The sequence below is a fragment of the Setaria italica genome, chromosome VIII, assembly GCF_000263155.2.
Source record: "Setaria italica strain Yugu1 chromosome VIII, Setaria_italica_v2.0, whole genome shotgun sequence".
NCBI lineage: Eukaryota > Viridiplantae > Streptophyta > Magnoliopsida > Poales > Poaceae > Setaria > Setaria italica.
In genome coordinates, this window is record NC_028457.1 from 1,391,974 (window position 1) to 1,411,005 (window position 19,032).

Below are 19,032 nucleotides of genomic sequence, written 5' to 3' on the forward strand. Positions count from 1 at the left end.
ATATATACTCTTCTATATAAATTTGGTGGAACTTATAATTGTTTGTCTTAGTAAAAACTCAGGACCACTTATATTAAATAGCAATCGAACAAAAAGTACATTTTTTAGAGACACGGCCCTTTTCTTAAATAGCTATATGTTTTGGTGTTGGTATTCACGTGAATAGTTTTCTTATAGTGCAATTGAAGTTTATAATAAACTTTTTGTCAGTAATAAGTTTGAAACTTAAGATTGTGCATGACTATAACATGCGTCGACTTGGCCTGCAGATCATTCAGCAGACATTCTGTGTTACTGAATTTTAGAGACACGCAACTTGGATTGCAGTATTTGAACTCCACCCATGAATCTTCAAATGCATGGTTTACACAAACTTATTTCGGAAATGACAGTATACGTTCAAAAATCATATTATAGGCACAGGCCAACGGGACAAACAAAAGTACTGAAAAATAATTGGAAGATGGAACGAACAGTTGAATCACAGGGTAGCACTCATCGTGGTTGCTGATATTATTGATTTTGTATAATGCTTTTTAATCTTCTTCAGTGCCACCGTGACATCTCTCATTGACATCCTCTGGTCAGGTGAGTCACTTGAGCATATCAAACCCAGCTCAAATGTCGCCATAAGAAAGTCATTCAGATTGCCGGCAGAGAAAGAAACACCTTGCAATAGCCAGTCATCCTGAACAGAGGCAAGCTGAGTTGGAAATGCTTGACAAACCCACCGCCTAATGCTCAAATCTGCGACGAACATGGGATCTGTGGGTCTCTTTCCAGTGAAGACTTCAAGGAGCATGATTCCATAACTGAAAACATCGATCTTGCGTGATGCCTTCCCGTAACATCCATACTATGCTCATGAGACAGGAAACAAAGAATTGAAGTAGGACTAAATCAGCACCGTTAACAAAATATATATACCAACCAAAATTTAGAGTCACAGTACAGATTATGGACGTACCTGGTGCCATGTACCTAAGTGATCCAAGCATGCTTGCAGTGATCATGGAGCTGTCATCACTGAATAGCAACTTTTGCGATTCCAAAGTCCGCTACATGAGCCACCATGTCTTCATCAAATAGCACATTGCTAGGCTTCAAGTCGCAGTGCAGGACTACCTCGTGAGCTCATGGTGAAGATACTCCGTTGCCATTGACACATCTAGCATGATGTCCAACCTCTTAAGGAACCCCCCCTTTCCCCAAGCTGGGGATCAGCACCACCACCCCGTCCAGCGGGGAATGGGCAGACAGGATCCCGGCGAGCCGCCCGCCGCACCCAAAGTCCAGCCGGTGCAGCTCCAGGTGCAGCCAGCTGTCGGACGCCACGTCCGGCAGCAGCACGTTGTCCTCGTCCCCGACCGTGGGCTCCAGCTCCTCGCCGCCGTGCAGCGCCCCGAAGTCGATGAACGACTGGAAGTACCGGCCGTCGCGCGCGCGGACGCCCGCCCGGACCAGCGCCGCCGCGCGCCAGGTCCCGCGCGCTCGTCCCGGAGCTCGCCGTGATCACGGCGTTGCCGAAGAACCCCCTGGGCAACGCGTCGGCGCCGAGCCGCGCGCGGCCGTTCACGGTCACGTTCAGCGCCGTGCGCGCGGGGTCCTCGTCGCGCCCCCGCGCCGCGGTGATCTTCCGCCAGAGGGCCTTGAGCTCCGCCACGAACTCGCCCGTGTAGTGCAGCAGCAGGTTGGCGATCTCGGAAGGGCGGACGCGGGCGGGGGGCTGCCGTGGGGCGGCGTCCGACGCCAGGAACTCGGCGCCGCGGTGCTCGAACTCGCACCGCGGCGGGCGGCGCGGGACGACGGCGCCAGGCCCGTACGGCTGCACTGGAGGGCGGTCGATGGTGGTTCGCGGCGGGGCGCCGGTGGCACCGCTGGCGCGAACGGCGTCGGCCCACGCGTGGAAGAAGGTGGACATGGAGTATCCGTCGGCGGCCTGGTGGTGCGCGGACGAGGCGATGACGAGGCCGCCGCACGCGAAGCGGTTGATCTGGAGCAGCAGCACGTGCGGCGTGTCCTTGTCGACCGGCGGGTGGAGGCGCTCGAGGTCCGACGAAGGGACGAGCGGGAGGTGGTCCGCGAGCGGGGACGACGGCACCGCGGCCTCCACGACGAGGGCGCCCGCGCCGCCCCTGCCCGTGACGAAGAGCGGGCGGTCGGCGCGGGGCCGGCGGCTCTGATCGAGGCGGCGGGCGGTAAGGAGATCGAGGGAAGCGCGGGAGGGTGGCGGCGAGCGCGTGGAGGAGCGCGGCGTTGGTGGGGTTGGGCGGGGCGTAGGCGAAGAGGACGGTGACGTGGTAGGCCGGCGCGACGAGGTCGAAGGCGGTGGGCGGCACCTCCGCCGACGGCTCCGACGGCGGCGCGGGTACGACGAACGTCCGCCGCACCTGCACGTCCATGTTCCTATGTGATATGATTCGAATGCACGCGCGCGCGCAGAGTTGATCGTGTACGTAGAAACGCTCGCGTGTATGAACCGTGCGTGGCTGGTTCGCCAGTGCAGAGCTGCCGATGGATGCTGGTCTATGTATACGTAGCGCGCGCCGCGCAGTGTCGTTGAGACCTTTCTAGTGTACGAACGTGTTGAAACGGGTTTCGAGTGCCATCGTGTCAAACTCGCCATGCATCGATCCTCGTAAAATGCGTGTGGGCAGGGAGGTGCGCTGCATGCAATGGTTGACCTTCGGAAAAGTTAGCCGAAAGGATGAGCGAGCAAGCGTCGCCTGAGGGCTCGAGTCTCAGTTCTTGCATGGTATACTTTTGGGGCCGTACGTGCCTTGGTCCACGCCTGCATACTGGAGCGCGCTAGGCAGTCTCCTTTGCACGGGGGACAAAGGCACCAACCGCTACATGGCTGCGTCCATAGGTTGCTGAGCAGAGTCGTGTCATTTGTGCGACTGCTGCGACATGGCCGTAGTTCGACGACGACCGCTGAGTAGCTGACTCAACTGGGAGGCGAGAAAAATGCTGAACAACTGAATGAAGGCCGCTGCTGACTTTTCTTCTCCGCCCATCATCGTCATCGCGGGCCGCGCACTGTATGCTCGGCGGCATCGTCAGGAAAACTAACGGACTCCGGGTGTAGTCGGCCCAATAGCACGGCGGACCACTTTTTTGCCTCTCTGTCTCGGCCTGCGCAAATGAATCCGGGCCTCCAGCCTGACCACAGTTTCGAGCCCAATTGACCTTCCTTGCCCTCCCATGCAAGGTCCTATCTTGGTCAACAAGCACAAGCATCTTGCCATGTGACCATCCATGGACATGGCAGCCACACTTCTTCTGAATACTTTAGCATCATCTTCAGATCTGTACAAGTCTGGTTTGGATACCGCAATGCAGGTATATAAACCAGCAGGCACGCTCTTCCCTCTCATCCACAGGTCAAACAACAGAAGATAGCAAGTCAACGGCAATGGCCACCGTCCCAGAAATGCAAAGCTCTGCACTCTCCCTGCTCATCCTCCTGCTTCCCGTACTGTACATCTTCTACAACCTCACGAGAACCCTGACCAAGAAGAAACCCACCACGCACGGCCTCAAATCCCACCCTCTCCTCGGCTACCTCCCGGCGTTCCTCAGGAACCGCCACCGCTTCCTCGACTGGTCGACCGAGCTCATCGTCGCCAGCCCGCAGCAGCGGATGGGCTTCTGGATCCCCGGGATGCGGACGGGCATCGTCACCGGCAACCCCGCCGACGTCGAGCACGTCCTGCGCGCCAACTTCGCCAACTACCCCAAGGGCGAGCACGCCATCTCCATGCTCCGGGACTTCCTCGGCAACGGCCTCTTCAACTCCGACGGCGACCAGTGGCTCTGGCAGCGCAAGAACGCCAGCCTCGAGTTCACCAAGCGCTCGCTCCGCAAGTTCGTCGTCGACGTCGTGCAGGCCGAGGTCGCCGACAGGCTGCTCCCGCTGCTGCGGCGGAATGCCGGCGGCGCTGTCCTCGACTTGCAGGACGTGCTCGAGCGGTTCGCGTTCGACACCATCTGCATGGTGGCGTTCGGGCACGACCCCTGCTGCCTCGCCGACGGCGGGGTAGTGGCCGAGGCGAGGTCCGATTTCATGCACAAGTTCGGCGAGGCGCAGGACCTCATCGTTCGCCGGTTCTTGGAGCCAATCGAGGTCTCATGGAAGATCAAGAAGTGGCTCAACATCGGCACGGAGCGCAGGCTCAAGAAGGCCATCGCCGACGTCCACGCGTTCGCCAAGGACATCGTCCGTGCCCGGCGCCAGAGCGCGTCACCGGACGACGACAGAGACGACGTCCTGTCACGGTTCGTGGCGAGTGCCGACCACAGCGACGAGGCGCTCAGGGACATCGTCCTCAGCTTCCTCATCGCCGGCCGCGAGACGACATCCTCGGCGCTGACGTGGTTCTTCTGGCTCGTGTCGTCGCGGCCGGACGTCGTGTCGCGCATCGCCGACGAGGTCCGCGCGGCGCGCGAGTCCACCGGCACGCGCGCCGGCGAGCCGTTCGGATTCGACGCGCTGCGCGGCATGCACTACCTGCACGCCGCGCTCACGGAGTCGATGCGGCTGTACCCGCCGGTGCCGATCGACTCGCAGTCGTGCGCCGCCGACGACACGCTGCCCGACGGCACGCACGTCGGCGCCGGCTGGTCCGTGACGTACAGCGCCTACGCCATGGGGCGCCTCGCGGCCCTATGGGGCGAGGACTGCGCGGAGTACAGGCCGGAGCGGTGGCTCGGGGAGGACGGCGCGTTCCGGCCGGAGAGCCCGTTCCGGTACACCGTGTTCCATGCCGGGCCGAGGATGTGCCTGGGGAAGGAGATGGCCTACGTGCAGATGAAGTCCACCGTTGCGAGCGTGCTCGAAGAGTTCGTGGTCGACGTCAAGAAGGATTCCGCCGGCGGTGTGCCGGAGCACGTGCTCTCCGTGACGCTCAGGATGAAAGGGGGCTTGCCTGTGCAAGTGAGGAGAAGGGTGGTTCCTGGAGGTGCTGAATGATCAAGAACATCATCGGTTTCATACTTTCATGTCCCCTTGGGTTGACAATACCATTTGTAAATAGACTGTGTTATGTTTTTTACTCTTCTTTTTTGAGCCATCTCTTGTGAGTTGTGAATGTTAGGCTGAATTCAATCAGTAAAATGAATGTTTGATTACTTCTTAAGAGAAGTCACAAAGGAACATATTTCTCTCTTGCAAGGAGAGAACAATGCACACATCTTACATCTACAACTGAATAATCCTAGCAAAATTCCACTGCCCTACTGCATAGCAGCAAATGTGCACATGCTTAGATCAGCAATAAATATTCAAGTTATCAGCAACGGAGAAATAATCTCAGAACCGCACAAATCAGCTTAACTGCCTATCAGGTTCCTTTCCAATTGACAGTTTTGTATCAAAAGAACTGCATTTGATCATTTGAGATACATGTCTCCTACTACTAGTGGTAAGGTGACGAACAGTTGTGCAGTGCCTTTTGTATTAATAAACGGTCAGTTACTCAGTATGTTGATCAACTATATACAGATTATATTTAGGCTGATGTCCTACACTACATGGGGGAAGTATCAACTGTCATGTGTGCCTAGTTCTGTGTGATATGAAGAAGCAGACCGATTTTTTTACCTGCAAAACAATCCAAGAGTTACCAGTGTATCTTCTAAAGAGAAAAATAAAAGCAGGAGGCAAATGGGTTCATACCAAGGGCATCATAGAGTTGCTCGGAATTCATTCACCAAGGCATTTCAATGTTCTCAAGCTTATTTACCTCTGGATCCATCAGTCTCTGACTTTACATCTCAATGCCAGTCACTATGGAGCAGATGAAAGTTTTTTTAAATCAATGAAACCAATTTACAAATTATAAGATAAAAAGGATTTATTAATTGATCAGGAACCGTAACTGAGAAACGAAGACAAGATTATCACCTTTAGGAGAAGATCCCAACTGGATATCTTGTCCTGCTAATACCATTGCCAGTCTTGAAATCCAGTGCTGGAAGAAATTCTCTGTCAGCGATCATGAGTTGTGCTCATTACCCAGTTGCTGAAGTCAAATTCCAAAAGCAGCCACACCTTGTTTCCAGAAGCCAGGAAAACCATGAATCCATGAGTCAAGAACAAACAAATCTCTAGTCTGCTGGTTGTATGAACTGAAACTCCTTAGCACATAACTGCAAGACTCTATAGACCTCAAGGCTGGCTGACTTAACTACATGCTGATCAAATAATGTCTTGTACCTAAAGATTATCTCGAATTCATCCTGCTGAAATTCATTAGGAAGGATGACCCTCCAGTTGCTTGGTTTTCCAACAGAACAAAAGCCATAGAGTAGGGAAAGGAAGGTCACTGGGTCCGGCGTGTAGCCTTTTTTAGCCATCTCATCTTTCAAGTTCAGTGCCTTCTCAAGCATATTATGTCTACATAGGCTAAAGATAATAGCATTGAGAGCTGAAATCCTTGGGTCTAATACATCAGAAACCATTCCCTTGAATACATCTAAAAGGGCTCTCTTGTTATTAACCTTAGCAGTGCTACTGCAGGTTAGGTTGATTATACAAGGCATACTATTCGTGAGCCCATTAACTAGATAATGTAACGTGACTTCATTAGGAGAGCAATGATTAAGCAGCATGCTTTCAAAGTATGTAGCAGCTTTGATCACTTCATCTTTTTTAAACAGACTACCAATTATAATTGTATAATGTATAACATTAGCAGATAGACCTTCAGACTGCATCTTTTCAAACAAATCTTCCGCGCTGTCCATGTCATTTATCTTGCAGTATCCACTTATCAGTGACGAGTACGTAACAACATTTGGCTTGCATCTCCGCTTCATCATATCACATAAGAACCTAAGAGCTGCACTTATGTTACCTTGTTTAGCATAGCCATCAATAAGTGTAGTATATGTAAACTCATATGGGATACACCCAACCTTTCTCATGCTGCTCATGCACATAATTGCCTCATTCATCATTCCAAACTTACAATATCCCTTAACCATAGCATTGTAACCAACAACATCAGGGCAGACACCTTTTTCTTCCATGAATTCAAATATTTTTCTCGCATCACTGAGATTCTCACTCCTAATGAAACCATCAATCAAAGTGGTATACACAAATTTATCAGGCTGCACATTTTGCTCGAGCATCTCTGCGAGAAGGTTCTTGGCTGCAGGAAGCATCTGTTTCTTGCATAAACCACTAATCAGTACATTATATATGTTAGCATCAGGCATCACCCGTCTCTCTGCCATCTTTTCCCGGACAATCAAGGCCTCACTTACTTGCCCAGCAACAACAAGGCCATGAATCAATGAACCAAATGTAACCACATCTGGAGTATGACCTCTTCCCATCATCTCCACAAGTAAATCCGATGCAACCATCACTTCTCCTCTTATGCAGAAGGCATGAATCAAGGGAGTATAGCTAACTTGATTTGGTTCCAACTCCCTCCTAATGGCCTCCCTCAAAAGCTGCAGAGCCTGTTGAACATCACCTTCCCGGCAAAATGCTGATATCAAAGTATTAAATGTCATAATATCCGGGTCACAACCACTTGCAAACAGTTGCTTCAGAACAGCCATTGCCTGCGTTGCTGACTGGCATTTGCACAATGCGTCAACCACAGTGTTATAAATCTGCACATTGGGGGGCAATCCTCTCACCCTCATCTCCGCAAGCAAACTCCCAATCTTCTCCAGATCACCTTTCCTCCCGAGCCAGTTAACAATAGAACCATATGTCACCACAGTTGGCAAGAATCCTTTCGTGTCCATATCGCCCAACAAAAGCAACGCCTTCCCAATGTCCCCGCGCCGGCACATTGTAGAACACGGCGTGCGGAATGCACTCAGCTCCCCACCTCGCCTCAATCAGCTTCATCCCCTCCTCCACCCGCCCTTCCAAGCACATCCCTCTGACCATCACGCAGGTGCTGTAGTTATCCGCGCCGCCCTCCTCCGCAAGCATTTCGTCATAGAGCTTCCGGGCATCCACCCATCGCAGGCGCTCCACGAGAAGCCTGAGCAGGCGGTTGCAGTGCCTCGCCTCCGGGAGCGTGCTGTGCATCTCCCTGGCGCGAGCGCACGTCTCGGCGGCCTTCCCTTCCATCCCGGCGTCCGCGGGAGCGGGGTGATGCGGGGCAGGAGCGGCGGCCGCGGCGCGAGGTGTGGGAGCGTTTAGAGAAAAAGGAAAGAAAGAAAGAAGAATGGCTAGTTCAGTTGCTCGGTCCACATTGGAACTGCTGCTTCTTCTCCTTGGTAGTGCTTCTGCTAACTTTCCAAAAAAAAAATACTTCACTGAAAATAAAATAAAAGTTCACTGACAAATGAGAGCATTGTAGCCATGAAGGAACGAATTTACTATATGATACGGTAGTGTTTCTATTAACTTTCAAAAAAAATACATTTCACAAATTACAGGGTGATTGACTAAAAATAGAAGTTCTCACGGACAAATGAGCTACAATGGAGGAAGGAATGAAGGCATCACCTATGCTTTAACAGTCTGTATGAACATGAGCAGCATATTTTCGGTTACAATGTACTCTGCGGGAAGCCATCTTCGATTAGGTGTCCGGCGTCCCCGAACTTCTCCAGGATCCAGCGGCCATCGGAACCAGAGACATGGACAACGCTGATTGAGGTGTTAGGAATCCTGCCAACCGAGATCGTTGGATCGGCGTGCCTGCAGATTTCCTCTATGACTGCCTCATGGGAGACGACGACCACCCGCTCACCTATTAACGCAACACGCGACAGCTTCAGTTTGCAGCTTGAAATTCACCACCAGGTGCAAGTTTTGACCACACAGAGAGCACAAGAAATTACTATGTGGATCGGTGCTTACCTTTGTGCTTCTCCGCGATTGCGTTCAAGCAGGGAACTAAGCGCTCGGAAAGTTGATCAAGACTCTCCCCACCACCCTGTTCAGAAGGAGATCATGAGTAATATATAGCAACCAACATGGGGAAAGCACGCCTAGGCCTAGCTTTTACTTCAACTAAGACTAAGTACAACTTTGAGAGGAGAATGGAAATTAGTTACAGGTATTTCTTGATCTCTGCCACCGCGTGCGAAAACCTTGTAAGCTTCAGATCTCTTGGCATCGTCAAAGGTCCAACCTTGGAACAATCCCCCGTGCCTTTCCGTCAGTGCCCGATCAATCACCAGCTGAAACAAACAGAAGCCGGATGATATATAGAACACCAATAATTCGTGAAGCGAGAAAAATTAGAACAAACTAATACTAGTATTCAAAGAGTGTTCATACATCAGAATCAGATACGCAGCAATGCGCTGCGATCGTTTGCGCAGTCTCGGAAGCACGCTTCAAGTCAGAGGAGTAGACGGCAGCTGGCTTGGCTTCTTCCGACAGACGACGGGCAACCTTGAGGGTTTGAACAAAATCAGAATCACGTACATAATCTCAAGTCATGACGATCTCACAAAGTATGGCGTACCTTGGCAGCTTGCTGCCTACCAGTTTCGTTCAGCTCCTGATCGATCCGTCCCTGTTGAAACTTAAAATAAGCCTTAACACATGTTGTATTGCATCGCAGAGGGAGAATCATATCTAAGTGATGCGATAAGTAGCAAGCTGTGACAGGACAGGATGAACAAGAAGCGACCTGAATGATGCGGGAGACGTTCCAATCCGTCTGTCCATGGCGCACCAACACCACCTCCGCGAAGTGCTCGCCGTGCGTCGACGCAGGTGCCATGATCGATCGGCCGGCGTTACTGCTGCAGAGGGAAGGGGAGATGGTCGCTCTTGCTGTAGCTGCCTTGCAGCGGTTCTTTGAAATCTGGAACCTCTCTGATCTCTTGTGCTGTATGATCTAGCTGCCCTGCAGAGGGAAGGGGCGACTTTATAAAAGGCCAGGCACAAGAGAGGAAACGCCAGGCACAAGAGAGGAACGCCGCGGCGAACGCTATCCATCTCCATGTACGCGACGCGAAGTAGGCCATTTCCGAAGGGGCGAAGTAACGCACGCACGCCACCCTCTTCTTGCTTCGACTCCAATGCATCTCCATGCCAACACGGCGGCGGGGTTGACTAACAAATTAGAAACACGGTTTGAGCCACAACAGCCATTCCAACAGCAGGTTGGTTTCCATTCTAGCCAAGCCATCCATCGGACGTGTCTTTCCAACAGCAGCTTCCGGAAGGCTCTGGAAGGCTCTGGAATCACAAGCATAAAGCCTGCGCCTGGTCGGCGGACAAGCATAAAACCTGAGTTGTCTTGTTCATGATAAGTACAAACCCCCGTGCACTTCTTCTCCACCGAGACCCCCGCGCCGGCCCTGCTTTCCCGTCCGTCCGATCGAGCGGGTCCGGCCGTCCACAAGCAAGTTGGTAAGCGCATGGAATTTTGCAAAAAACGCCCTTCAGTTCTCCGCTAATCTACTTCGGATCTAGGGAGGCCCTTTGCCAACCGTAACCACGTTCGATTTATTTGCGGCACACCCCATTGGTTCAAAAATATTTCAACACCAAGAAGAGAAAATTCCAATTCCACGTCGCTTTTTAAAAAATCACCTGCTGGTCATTTTGCGAAGAACCCCCAACCGCAACCGTGCCGCTAACACACGCTTGGTCTCGAGCCGCCGCCCCCTCCTAATTCTCTCCGCATCCCTCTCTTTCTCACCCTCCCGCCCTCCCCGACGGCCGCCGCACACTTTAGTAGGCATGGTTAGTGTCTTTCGATGTTCTTAATGTCTGCTACTGGTTCAGATTTATTTCTTTCCCCTTCTATATTTAACTAGGTTTGGTAGTAGCTTGTAGCCTTGCCTTATTCAACCTTAGCATCAGTAAATGTAGGTAATGGAGTTATAAAAAACTGATAAACCAACCACTTCAATAAATTGGTGTCTTCCCAATTCCAACTCTTGGTGCTTACACCAAAAGCAAGCATCGGACTGAAAATTTCTAAAAAAATTAGCTTCAAGATCACTAGCTACTGTATTTCGATCATTTGATTTCTTTTCCTTTTTTTTGCAAAAGACCATTTGATTTCTTGATGGTGATGAGTTAACTGTGTTGTGAGGTGAGACAATCGATTGCCTCACATAATTCCTGATATTTAGACCTTTAGTAAAACGGCTTTCTGAGAATACTGTGGATTGCTTCAATTTTTACAGCTAATACTTGCAAACTCTGCATGTGTCATTCAGACAGCTTGATTGCATATGACCTCCCTCAGTAATACATTAATTTTATGACATACTTTTCAGGTTAGGTTGGAGAAAAAGATGGCAAACTGAAGACTACGCCAATAAAAACAAATTTTCAGCTTATGCTTCAATAATTTTCTAAATCCTATTGTCATTAATTAGTTTGAAGAAACGATGGGATCTGTAACCTCGTAAAGCTACACATTTATATGGAGAGACTCAAAAGACTTTCTGGTTTGCGCATGTCAGCAGTGATTAAAACATTGCATAGTTCTTTCTATTTATTATCATGTAGTTTCAACTTTTGTACCAGTTGATTTGTCTATGAAATTATGTGCACCGGATTAAGGAAAGGTTATGCCAAAAATTGACGTAGAAAATGAGGCTGTGATTGTACGAGTTCGAAATGGTGCTAGCTCAATGACAACAAGACGTGAGCAATATAATCTAATTATCCAATTTCCATCGGTGGACATGTGATTTCCACCATCGAAACTCTAAAATTACATTAAAAATTGGGCCGAAGAAATTATTACCCAGCCGTGGGAAGCCTGCGTGAACCGGTGAAACCTAATTATTACATATGTTGATGTTGAATGTGTTGCTAAATCTTATTATTTGTTCTATAAACATGGGTCCATGATATTGTGTATTCTATTTTGACCATGACACACATACATATCAAGATGCAAGGTGCTGTGATGAATTATGTCCTTGACCTCGAGAAGAATTGTTATCTTCGTGCAGATCTCGCAAAATCCAACTCCAGAATCATGTCCTTGACCTCGAGAAGAATTGTTCTCTTCATGCCTTAAGCTCCAGGACATCTTTCTTGCTCCACTATGTGGTTCTTCGTTAATGCTGTCACACTTTTGATCTCATCAGATGATGCTTCACCTTATTCTTGCGAGAAAAGAACTAGGAAACCAATGTGATTTTCTGATTCAGGTATCATTCAAGTAGCTTTTGAGACTGTATGTCATGAAAGAAAACCATTTGTATTTTACACCTTGTTGATCTATGCATGATGATATCAGCACTTTGAGCTTACAGTAGCTCCACTACTACTGCTGATAGAGTTTGTTATATCAGTCTACCCAGCTACCAACATACCGACACAAAACTGGACATTCATAAATTTATTTTGAAAATTTCAAAGCCATCCTTTGGGACTTGGCTGTGGAAATATTGCTATAACGCTAGAGCATCACTGGAGTAAATTGCCAATAGTTCTTAAAAGTCAACAGCAGGTTTTTTCCCTTTTTAACTATGTGGGGGTGTTTGGTTCCCATGTACTAAACTTTAGTCCACTATTTTGGTGCACTTTTAATCCCTAAACACCCAAACAGGTAGACTAAAGTTTGGACTAAAGACTTTAGTCCTCTAGTCCACAAAACTGGACTAAACTAGACTAAAGGATGGTGGGGACACACCTGCCCCTCATTTATTGCCCTCTCTCCCACTCGGCTCCCTCCTGCTGCCTCCCGCTCGGTCCCCGCCACCGTTGCCGCCTGCCGTCCTCCCTCCCGCCCGCTCTCTACCACGCGCGCCGAATGCGGCGGCGGATCCTGGCCGCACGGAGGCAGTCCCCCTGCCTAGTCTGCTGCGGTGGCGGTGCCAGTGCGTGGTGGGTAGACGAGCGACGCCCCCGGCCTCCACCCGCACCCGCTCCCCCTCAGCTCCGGGCGCAGCCAACGGCTGCCGCTGAGGGTGCCCCACGCGGGGTGCCTCCGTGCGATGGCGGGAGCCTGCGGCGGACCTCCATAGCCATAGGGCGGCGGTGCTGGGGGGCTCGTCGGTGCTCAACCCCGCCCATGGCAGTGGCTGCCCGTGGTTTGGGTTGTGTTTTGGGGATTTTGATTTGGCGCAAGGGATTGATCTGCGCCGGGCACTCATCCCCCACCACCGCCTCGCGCGACGGAGGATCCGCCGCCGCATCCGGTGCGCGCAGCGGGGAGTGGCGCAGCGACGGGGAGGCCTGCGCCTTGAGTGCCATGTGGGCACAGGAGCGGAGGGGAGGCTGGGAGGGAGCGCCAGAACCAGAAGTTGGCATAGGGTTACTGGCAGCAGGGGTATAAATGTCTTTGTTCAACAGCATTTATGGACTTTAGTCCATTTTAGTCCATGGAACCAAACAGGGGTGGGACTAAAGTTTAGTCCATGGACTAAAGGAACCAAATAGGGCCTAACTAGAAATATACATTGGATGTTCTCACAACGGCTGTTCTGCCCGAGCCCTACAGAAGAAGGCACCATAGAGTCCAAGAGACCAGCCCCCACGTCGCCCCCCACCGGGCCACTCGGGCGGCGACCACCCTCTAGCCGCCGTCAGCCACCTCCACCAACCTCTCCCTCGCTGTCGCAGGAGGAAACCACTAGTAGCCTGTGCGGCTCCCTAGGATGGTGATGGCGGGGTCTCTCTCGTCGCGGCGTGCTTCGGGTGGAACGCGGCAGCGGCCTCCCTTTTCCCGGCAGCAGCACGCTCGTCCCTGACCCGCGATGCGTGCTTCCGTGGCCTCGACGACCGGATCCGGTGACGTCGAGGGTGGGTCCGGCGAGCGCGTAGCGGGCCTAGCCGGGGAGCTCGTGCACCACAGTGGCGGCCCTCAGTGGTGGCGGGGGCCCTTTCCGGCGGCCGGCGTGTGGATCCGCGACATTGGAGGCCGATGCCTGTGAGGCCAGGGCGGATCAGGCGAACCCGTGGCTAGGGCATGGCTCGGCCACCGTGGGCCATGCTGACTCCCGGCGGCGGCGTGCGGCCACAGTACAGGGGCGGAGACGGAGGAAGGGGGCCACACAGGGAGCGGCTTTGGGGCACAGGCTGCAGTCGACGTGGGAGGTTAGGTCAGGCATTCGCAGGGCTAGGGAACCCGTGCTGTAGTGGCCTGGATGCAATTGCGGCTGGCGCACATGGAGGCCGTGAGGTGCAGCAGCGCCGGCAAGGACGTGCGGCTAGAGGTCGTGCAAGTGAGGAGGTGCGGCGGTGGCGTGGAGGCCACTCGTGTGGTGCCGTTGCGGTGGTGCGAGGATCTACGCCGATGGTGGTGGTGAGCCATTATCGCGGGAAACTTTTTGTGTGTGCACATGGTACAACTGAGATTTTGGCGGTGGCAAGGTGTAGGTGAAGTTATTGGAGTAGCTCGGTGGAACCATGTCACCTCCGATGGCAAAGCAAGTCCAGATCCTTGGTGTGGAGTCCAGCGGCGGAAGTGGCGAGACCCGTTCGCTTTAATTTGGTGTGTCCGAGGAGTGGTGTGCGGCGGTGGATGTGGTGATGCCCCCACGCGTTTCGAGTTGCCTTGGAGGGTCAGGATCCGGTGCGGCGTTTTGATTGTTTGGTGTGTACGGTGCGGCAATGGTGCTTCGGCGTTGGGTCCTACAGAGCAATGACTTTTTCGGTGTGGTGCAGTGTGCTCCTCCTTTAACTTCTACTGATACAAAGTCGTGGATTGGGAGATCGATGACTGTGTGTGTATGACCTGAGGACGACAGAGGCACGGTGGAGAAACCTTGGTAGCTATACAGCTTGCAGCAGACTGCGGCGGCCAGTCCTGCATGGCAGCGGCTGGTTCAGCGTGGGACATCGTTGGGGATAACAGTGCTGGCGATAAGGGCTACTTGTCGGTTTTTCCTGCTGGGTGGTGGTGGTGTGGCGTGGTGGTCGCTGCTCAAGCTTTAGCGTTGCGTGGCTTGCATCGATGTCTCAATCTAACTGGTCGTAGAGTTCTTTTTTGTTTTGAGTTGGGTTGAGTCGGCATTTCTATTGGGAGCTACTTTGGTGACTCTGTTGGTGTACCTAGTCTGGAATCTTTTTTATTTTTAATATAATCCGTAGCTCTCCTAACTCGTTCGTTTCGAAAAAAATACAATGGATGGTATGCTGCACACTAAACTAGCCACTAGGCTGATGGCTAATGCTCATGTTTCTGTTCTGTTATAGCCACTAGACTGATGACCTATGATCATGTTTATACATATGAGAATTATGACGGCAGTAAACAATAAACTTTCGTGGCAAAAGAAAAGAATAAAATGAAGGGTCGTAGACATGCCTGTTTCCAATTTCTCTCTTGACAGGCTAACATTGATGAGAGGACTACTTAGACTCCCTGGTACAGTTCTCCTAGGAGAGGCCTCTGAATCTGCTGAAATGTCTAACTGAAGGACTCTACAAAATAAAAGAGAATGACTGCAAATTTATTTGCTGAAAGCTTGCATCAATCATCAATTACAATGCATTGTGTTAACAGTAGGCCATGTTAGCTATTATGTATCAAAAAGACCAAATTAAATTTGAACATGAGGATCAAGAAAGAGATGAAACGACCTACTATGAGCCAAGAAATTATCTGTATGTTTAAACTCTAAATTATCAAACAATTCTAAATTAAGCTGGGTTACATAAAAGGAAAAGGTGTGTACTCCATATGAGCATGGGCTTCCTACATTTAAGGTACCGAATTACTGATAAAGAAAACATTGCAGAGAAGAGTGACATATACACAATGAAACTGGATCGCACAGATGGTAGCATGGCGCAGGGTAAGAAGCAGGCACGGAGTGACGTTTTTTAAATTGATTTAATTTAGAATAAATACAACAATATTCTCACGTGGTATCTCTGCTGCTGCACAAATAATAGTAACACATAAAAGGGGAAGGTTTGAGATAACGAGGAATGGCTACCGATGGATGGGACTAAATTAAAGTTATCTATTCTATTGCCTCCAACTCCAAAGCAACAGGGTAGAATCAAACACTTTACACTTCAGGGTTACATTCACAACTGCCTATGAGCAGGCATTTACAAGCAGCAGTGCAATGCTTCAAATTTCAGTGTGGTATTGTTTACCCACAGGAATTTCTATACAAGTTCATTATCATTGCACTGACAAGTGAGAGCATTGTAGTAATGGAAGAATGGAGGCATGTTCAACCGTATCGAGGACTCGAGGTAGCCGATTGTATTGCTGAAGGACCGGAAAGGCGACCGGAGGGGGTGAATGGGAGCTGATTCAAATTTTCTCAAAGAACCTCGGCTAAAGTCCCAACATAATCCACAAAATTCTCTTCTAGCAATATCAAGTCCCCTTAGCTATGCAGGAGCTAATGGATGGACCTAGGAATATTGCTAGGAACCGAATTTGAGACTAGCAGAAGCAAGAAAAAGCCCAAACAAGTATCGGGAGAAGAAATTCGAAAACCAACTAAAATTTGGAAAATTCCGAAAAATCCTTCGGAAACTTCCGAACTTTCGGAAATTTCCGGAAAACCTTCGGAAAATTGCAGAACTCCGGAAAACAGCCTTTGTGAGGAAGTGGGAAAAATCCAAAACTCGATCAAACGACCTCCAAAATCACGAAATTTGAACCATAGACTCACAACAACATACCAAAGGTATTTCCCAAAGGCTCAAGTCAAAAAGCCCAAGAATTGGTAAATAGATTCAAAGGATTTGGGAAGGGCACAAGAAAGGGGATTTTCAGGGAATCTCAAAATTCAAGCCAAATTTGTGAGGGATTTGAGGGAGATCACATTATAGATGCTCACACGGGTCACAGCAACAATTTCTCCTAACAAATCTCACGGGATTTGGGCTCAAACTCGAAGAACGCAAAATCCCAAAAAATACCTCTGAAAATACTGAGAAAGATAAATTTTAGATTCAAAGAGGATGGAACAATATGGCACAAAATTGATCTTTGGATTACTCCACCATGTTCGGTTACAAGCCACTCCTAAGCACAATCCAAACTAGGATGACAAAAAGATCAACTCACACCTCTCTCCCTCTGCCAAAGGCTCTCACAAAGCAAATGAGAAAATCCCCACCAAAACAACCAAAGGGATGGCTACCCCAACCAGCCATCTCTCCTATATATAGGCATCTGGAAAATATCCAGAATGCCCTTACATGAAGCACACAACTCAAATACCCTCCAGGGCTAAAATTGTCCAACGTTTTCCTCGTACATCGGATGGACCCGGCGCCTTCACGACTTCGCTTCGCCTCAACGCAAGCTTCGTGTGGTGTCACGCATCCTCTGACTCGACGCCGTCCAGCCGCACCGGAATCGTCCCCCGATTTTGAGGCCAAACTGGTCAAACCCTCTTGCACACCCCGCAGGCGTGACTCATCCCTGATTTTGAGGCCAATCCGATCAAACCCTCTCGCATGCCCTGCAAGGCATGATTCACCCCCTTGTTTTGAGGTCAAACCAGTCAAACCCTCTTGCACACCGCGTACGACGTGACTCACCGATGTTGACGCGTGTCTGATCTCCGCCAAGCCTTCGACGCCTCCAAGTCTTTCGCTCCTGGCTCCCGGGCCACCTACTCGACTCGCCTCCGTCCCGCTTGACTCGACCGACGCCGTCTCCATCTCATCCGTGTACTCTTGCTCTTTCGTGCACCATGTGGATCGTCCATGACTCCGCTCGGACTCCTCGGGTCCCTCGGTCCAAACATTCATGCCCACCCTTCACAACGCTAGTACATTGGTATGAACCTTTCGCTTGACCTTCACCTCATGCCATCGACCGCCATGTCGCATCCTACACCTGCACATCACAAGCCAAGATACACAACACACAAGATATGTTTTATACAAACACCGCAACACAACTCACACATCTGGTTAGCCGTTAGCATAATCAAGTGCATATGGAATATGGACTCAACCGGTAAAGCCTCAAATCATCTAGTTAATCACTCATCACAAATAGACCAAGACACATGTCAACTTGGTCTCTCAATCTCCTCCTTGATAAGTGCATTGACAAAAGATGATTTGAAAGCAAAAGAGAACTCATTCAAGTGCCCAAAAGCCAAATAAAAGGAAACACAAGGCAACTTGATATGAAAAAGGATCATGCAAGCTCCGAACAAAAAACTCTAGGTTCCCAAAGAAGAGACAAAAAACTTAACACAACCGAAGAGTCAAGCAAAAAACACAAGAGCTTCATGAATCCCAAAATGCCATCAAAGCCATTTCAATATTTGTCAAACGCTCATCACAATTAAATCAAGGTTCATATCAACTTGATTTTCTCAATCTCCCCCTTGATGAGTGTGTTGAAACCATTCAAGCACAAAGAAATGGTTTGAGAGGCAAAAGTCAAAAATCTCATCCAAGTGATCGAAAGCTAAGTAAAAACTAAGATCAAAGTCACTTGAGATGAGAACAACCATAAAAGCCAAGTTGTGAAACCAATTAGGCAAAGCTCCCATTCAAGTGATCGAAAGCCATGTAAACGCTATGATTAAAGTCACTCGACATGAGAAGCATCACAAAGACCAAATCAACTTGGAAAAGTCTCAGTTCCCAAAGACATGGGCAACGGCTCGACACAACCGAGACAAAGAACACATGATCTCTCAAGAAGAGGCAGAAAGGGCTCAACACCAATCATGTGAAGATCGAAAACACAGGATCCCTCAAGAAGAGGCAGAAATAGCTCAAAACCAATCATGTGACGATCGAAAACTCAAACCAAATGCCAGCTCCTCAAGAAGAGGTAAAAAGCTCAACACGACCGACAAAAGAGCAAAAGAGAGCACAAAACTAGCACAAAGCTTAGAAGCTACCCCTGAACACATGCACTCCCCCTGAAAACATGCCACAATGAAATGCATGCACAAAAGCAAAAGAATGCATGCTCCCCCTCAAATGCAAAACTCCCCATTAAATGCAAGACTCCCCCTTAAATGTAAACATCAAGATCGTATGAGAGCACAAAATGCATGCCATGGAATGTAAAACTTACCAAGCTTCTCAAATATAACACAAAGCACTTACAAAGGCTAGAAGTGAGATAATGCACAAACAAATAGATCATAAAGAGCAATTCATCGCCATCAAGATGG

The 19,032-nt window shown here is 49.9% G+C and overlaps 3 protein-coding genes and 1 pseudogene across 3 annotated transcripts; 1 reads left to right on the forward strand and 3 right to left on the reverse strand.

Annotated features, from left to right (window-relative positions):
• Positions 1-344: 344 nt before the first annotated feature.
• Positions 345-2,602, reverse strand: LOC101772795 (annotated as a pseudogene).
• Positions 2,603-3,374: 772 nt separating this feature from the next.
• On the forward strand, positions 3,375-5,058 carry LOC101773209 (cytochrome P450 94B3). The gene has a single exon (XM_004980089.3). The coding sequence runs from the start codon at positions 3,416-3,418 to the stop codon at positions 4,970-4,972; it is 1,557 nt and encodes a 518-aa protein (XP_004980146.2). The 5' UTR covers positions 3,375-3,415; the 3' UTR covers positions 4,973-5,058.
• Positions 5,059-5,331: 273 nt separating this feature from the next.
• On the reverse strand, positions 5,332-9,808 carry LOC101755364 (phosphoglycerate mutase-like protein 4; the record flags this gene model as incomplete). Its single annotated transcript, XM_004978553.3, is given in 8 exon segments — positions 5,332-5,602; positions 5,678-5,788; positions 5,906-8,729; positions 8,840-8,915; positions 9,037-9,162; positions 9,263-9,379; positions 9,453-9,503; positions 9,621-9,808. Coding segments are annotated over 6 exon segments (666 nt in total). The 3' UTR covers positions 5,332-5,602; positions 5,678-5,788; positions 5,906-8,526.
• On the reverse strand, positions 6,109-8,101 carry LOC101773621 (pentatricopeptide repeat-containing protein At1g52620-like). Its single transcript, XM_012848074.1, has 2 exons — positions 7,814-8,101; positions 6,109-7,590 (listed from the first exon to the last, which is right to left on the reverse strand). The coding sequence occupies exons 1-2, from the start codon at positions 8,099-8,101 to the stop codon at positions 6,109-6,111; spliced, it is 1,770 nt and encodes a 589-aa protein (XP_012703528.1).
• Positions 9,809-19,032: the final 9,224 nt, after the last annotated feature.

Bases quoted from the DNA above. Each gene is read 5' to 3' on its own strand.
- LOC101773621 (XM_012848074.1), bottom strand. From the start codon at position 8,101: ATGGAAGGGAAGGCCGCCGAGACGTGCGCTCGCGCCAGGGAGATGCAC. The intron at 7,591-7,813 runs GTGCCGGCGCGG...TGCAAATGCCAG, and splicing joins CGCACGCCGTGTTCTACAAT to TCAGCAACGCAGGCAATGGC.
- LOC101773209 (XM_004980089.3), top strand. From the start codon at position 3,416: ATGGCCACCGTCCCAGAAATGCAAAGCTCTGCACTCTCCCTGCTCATC.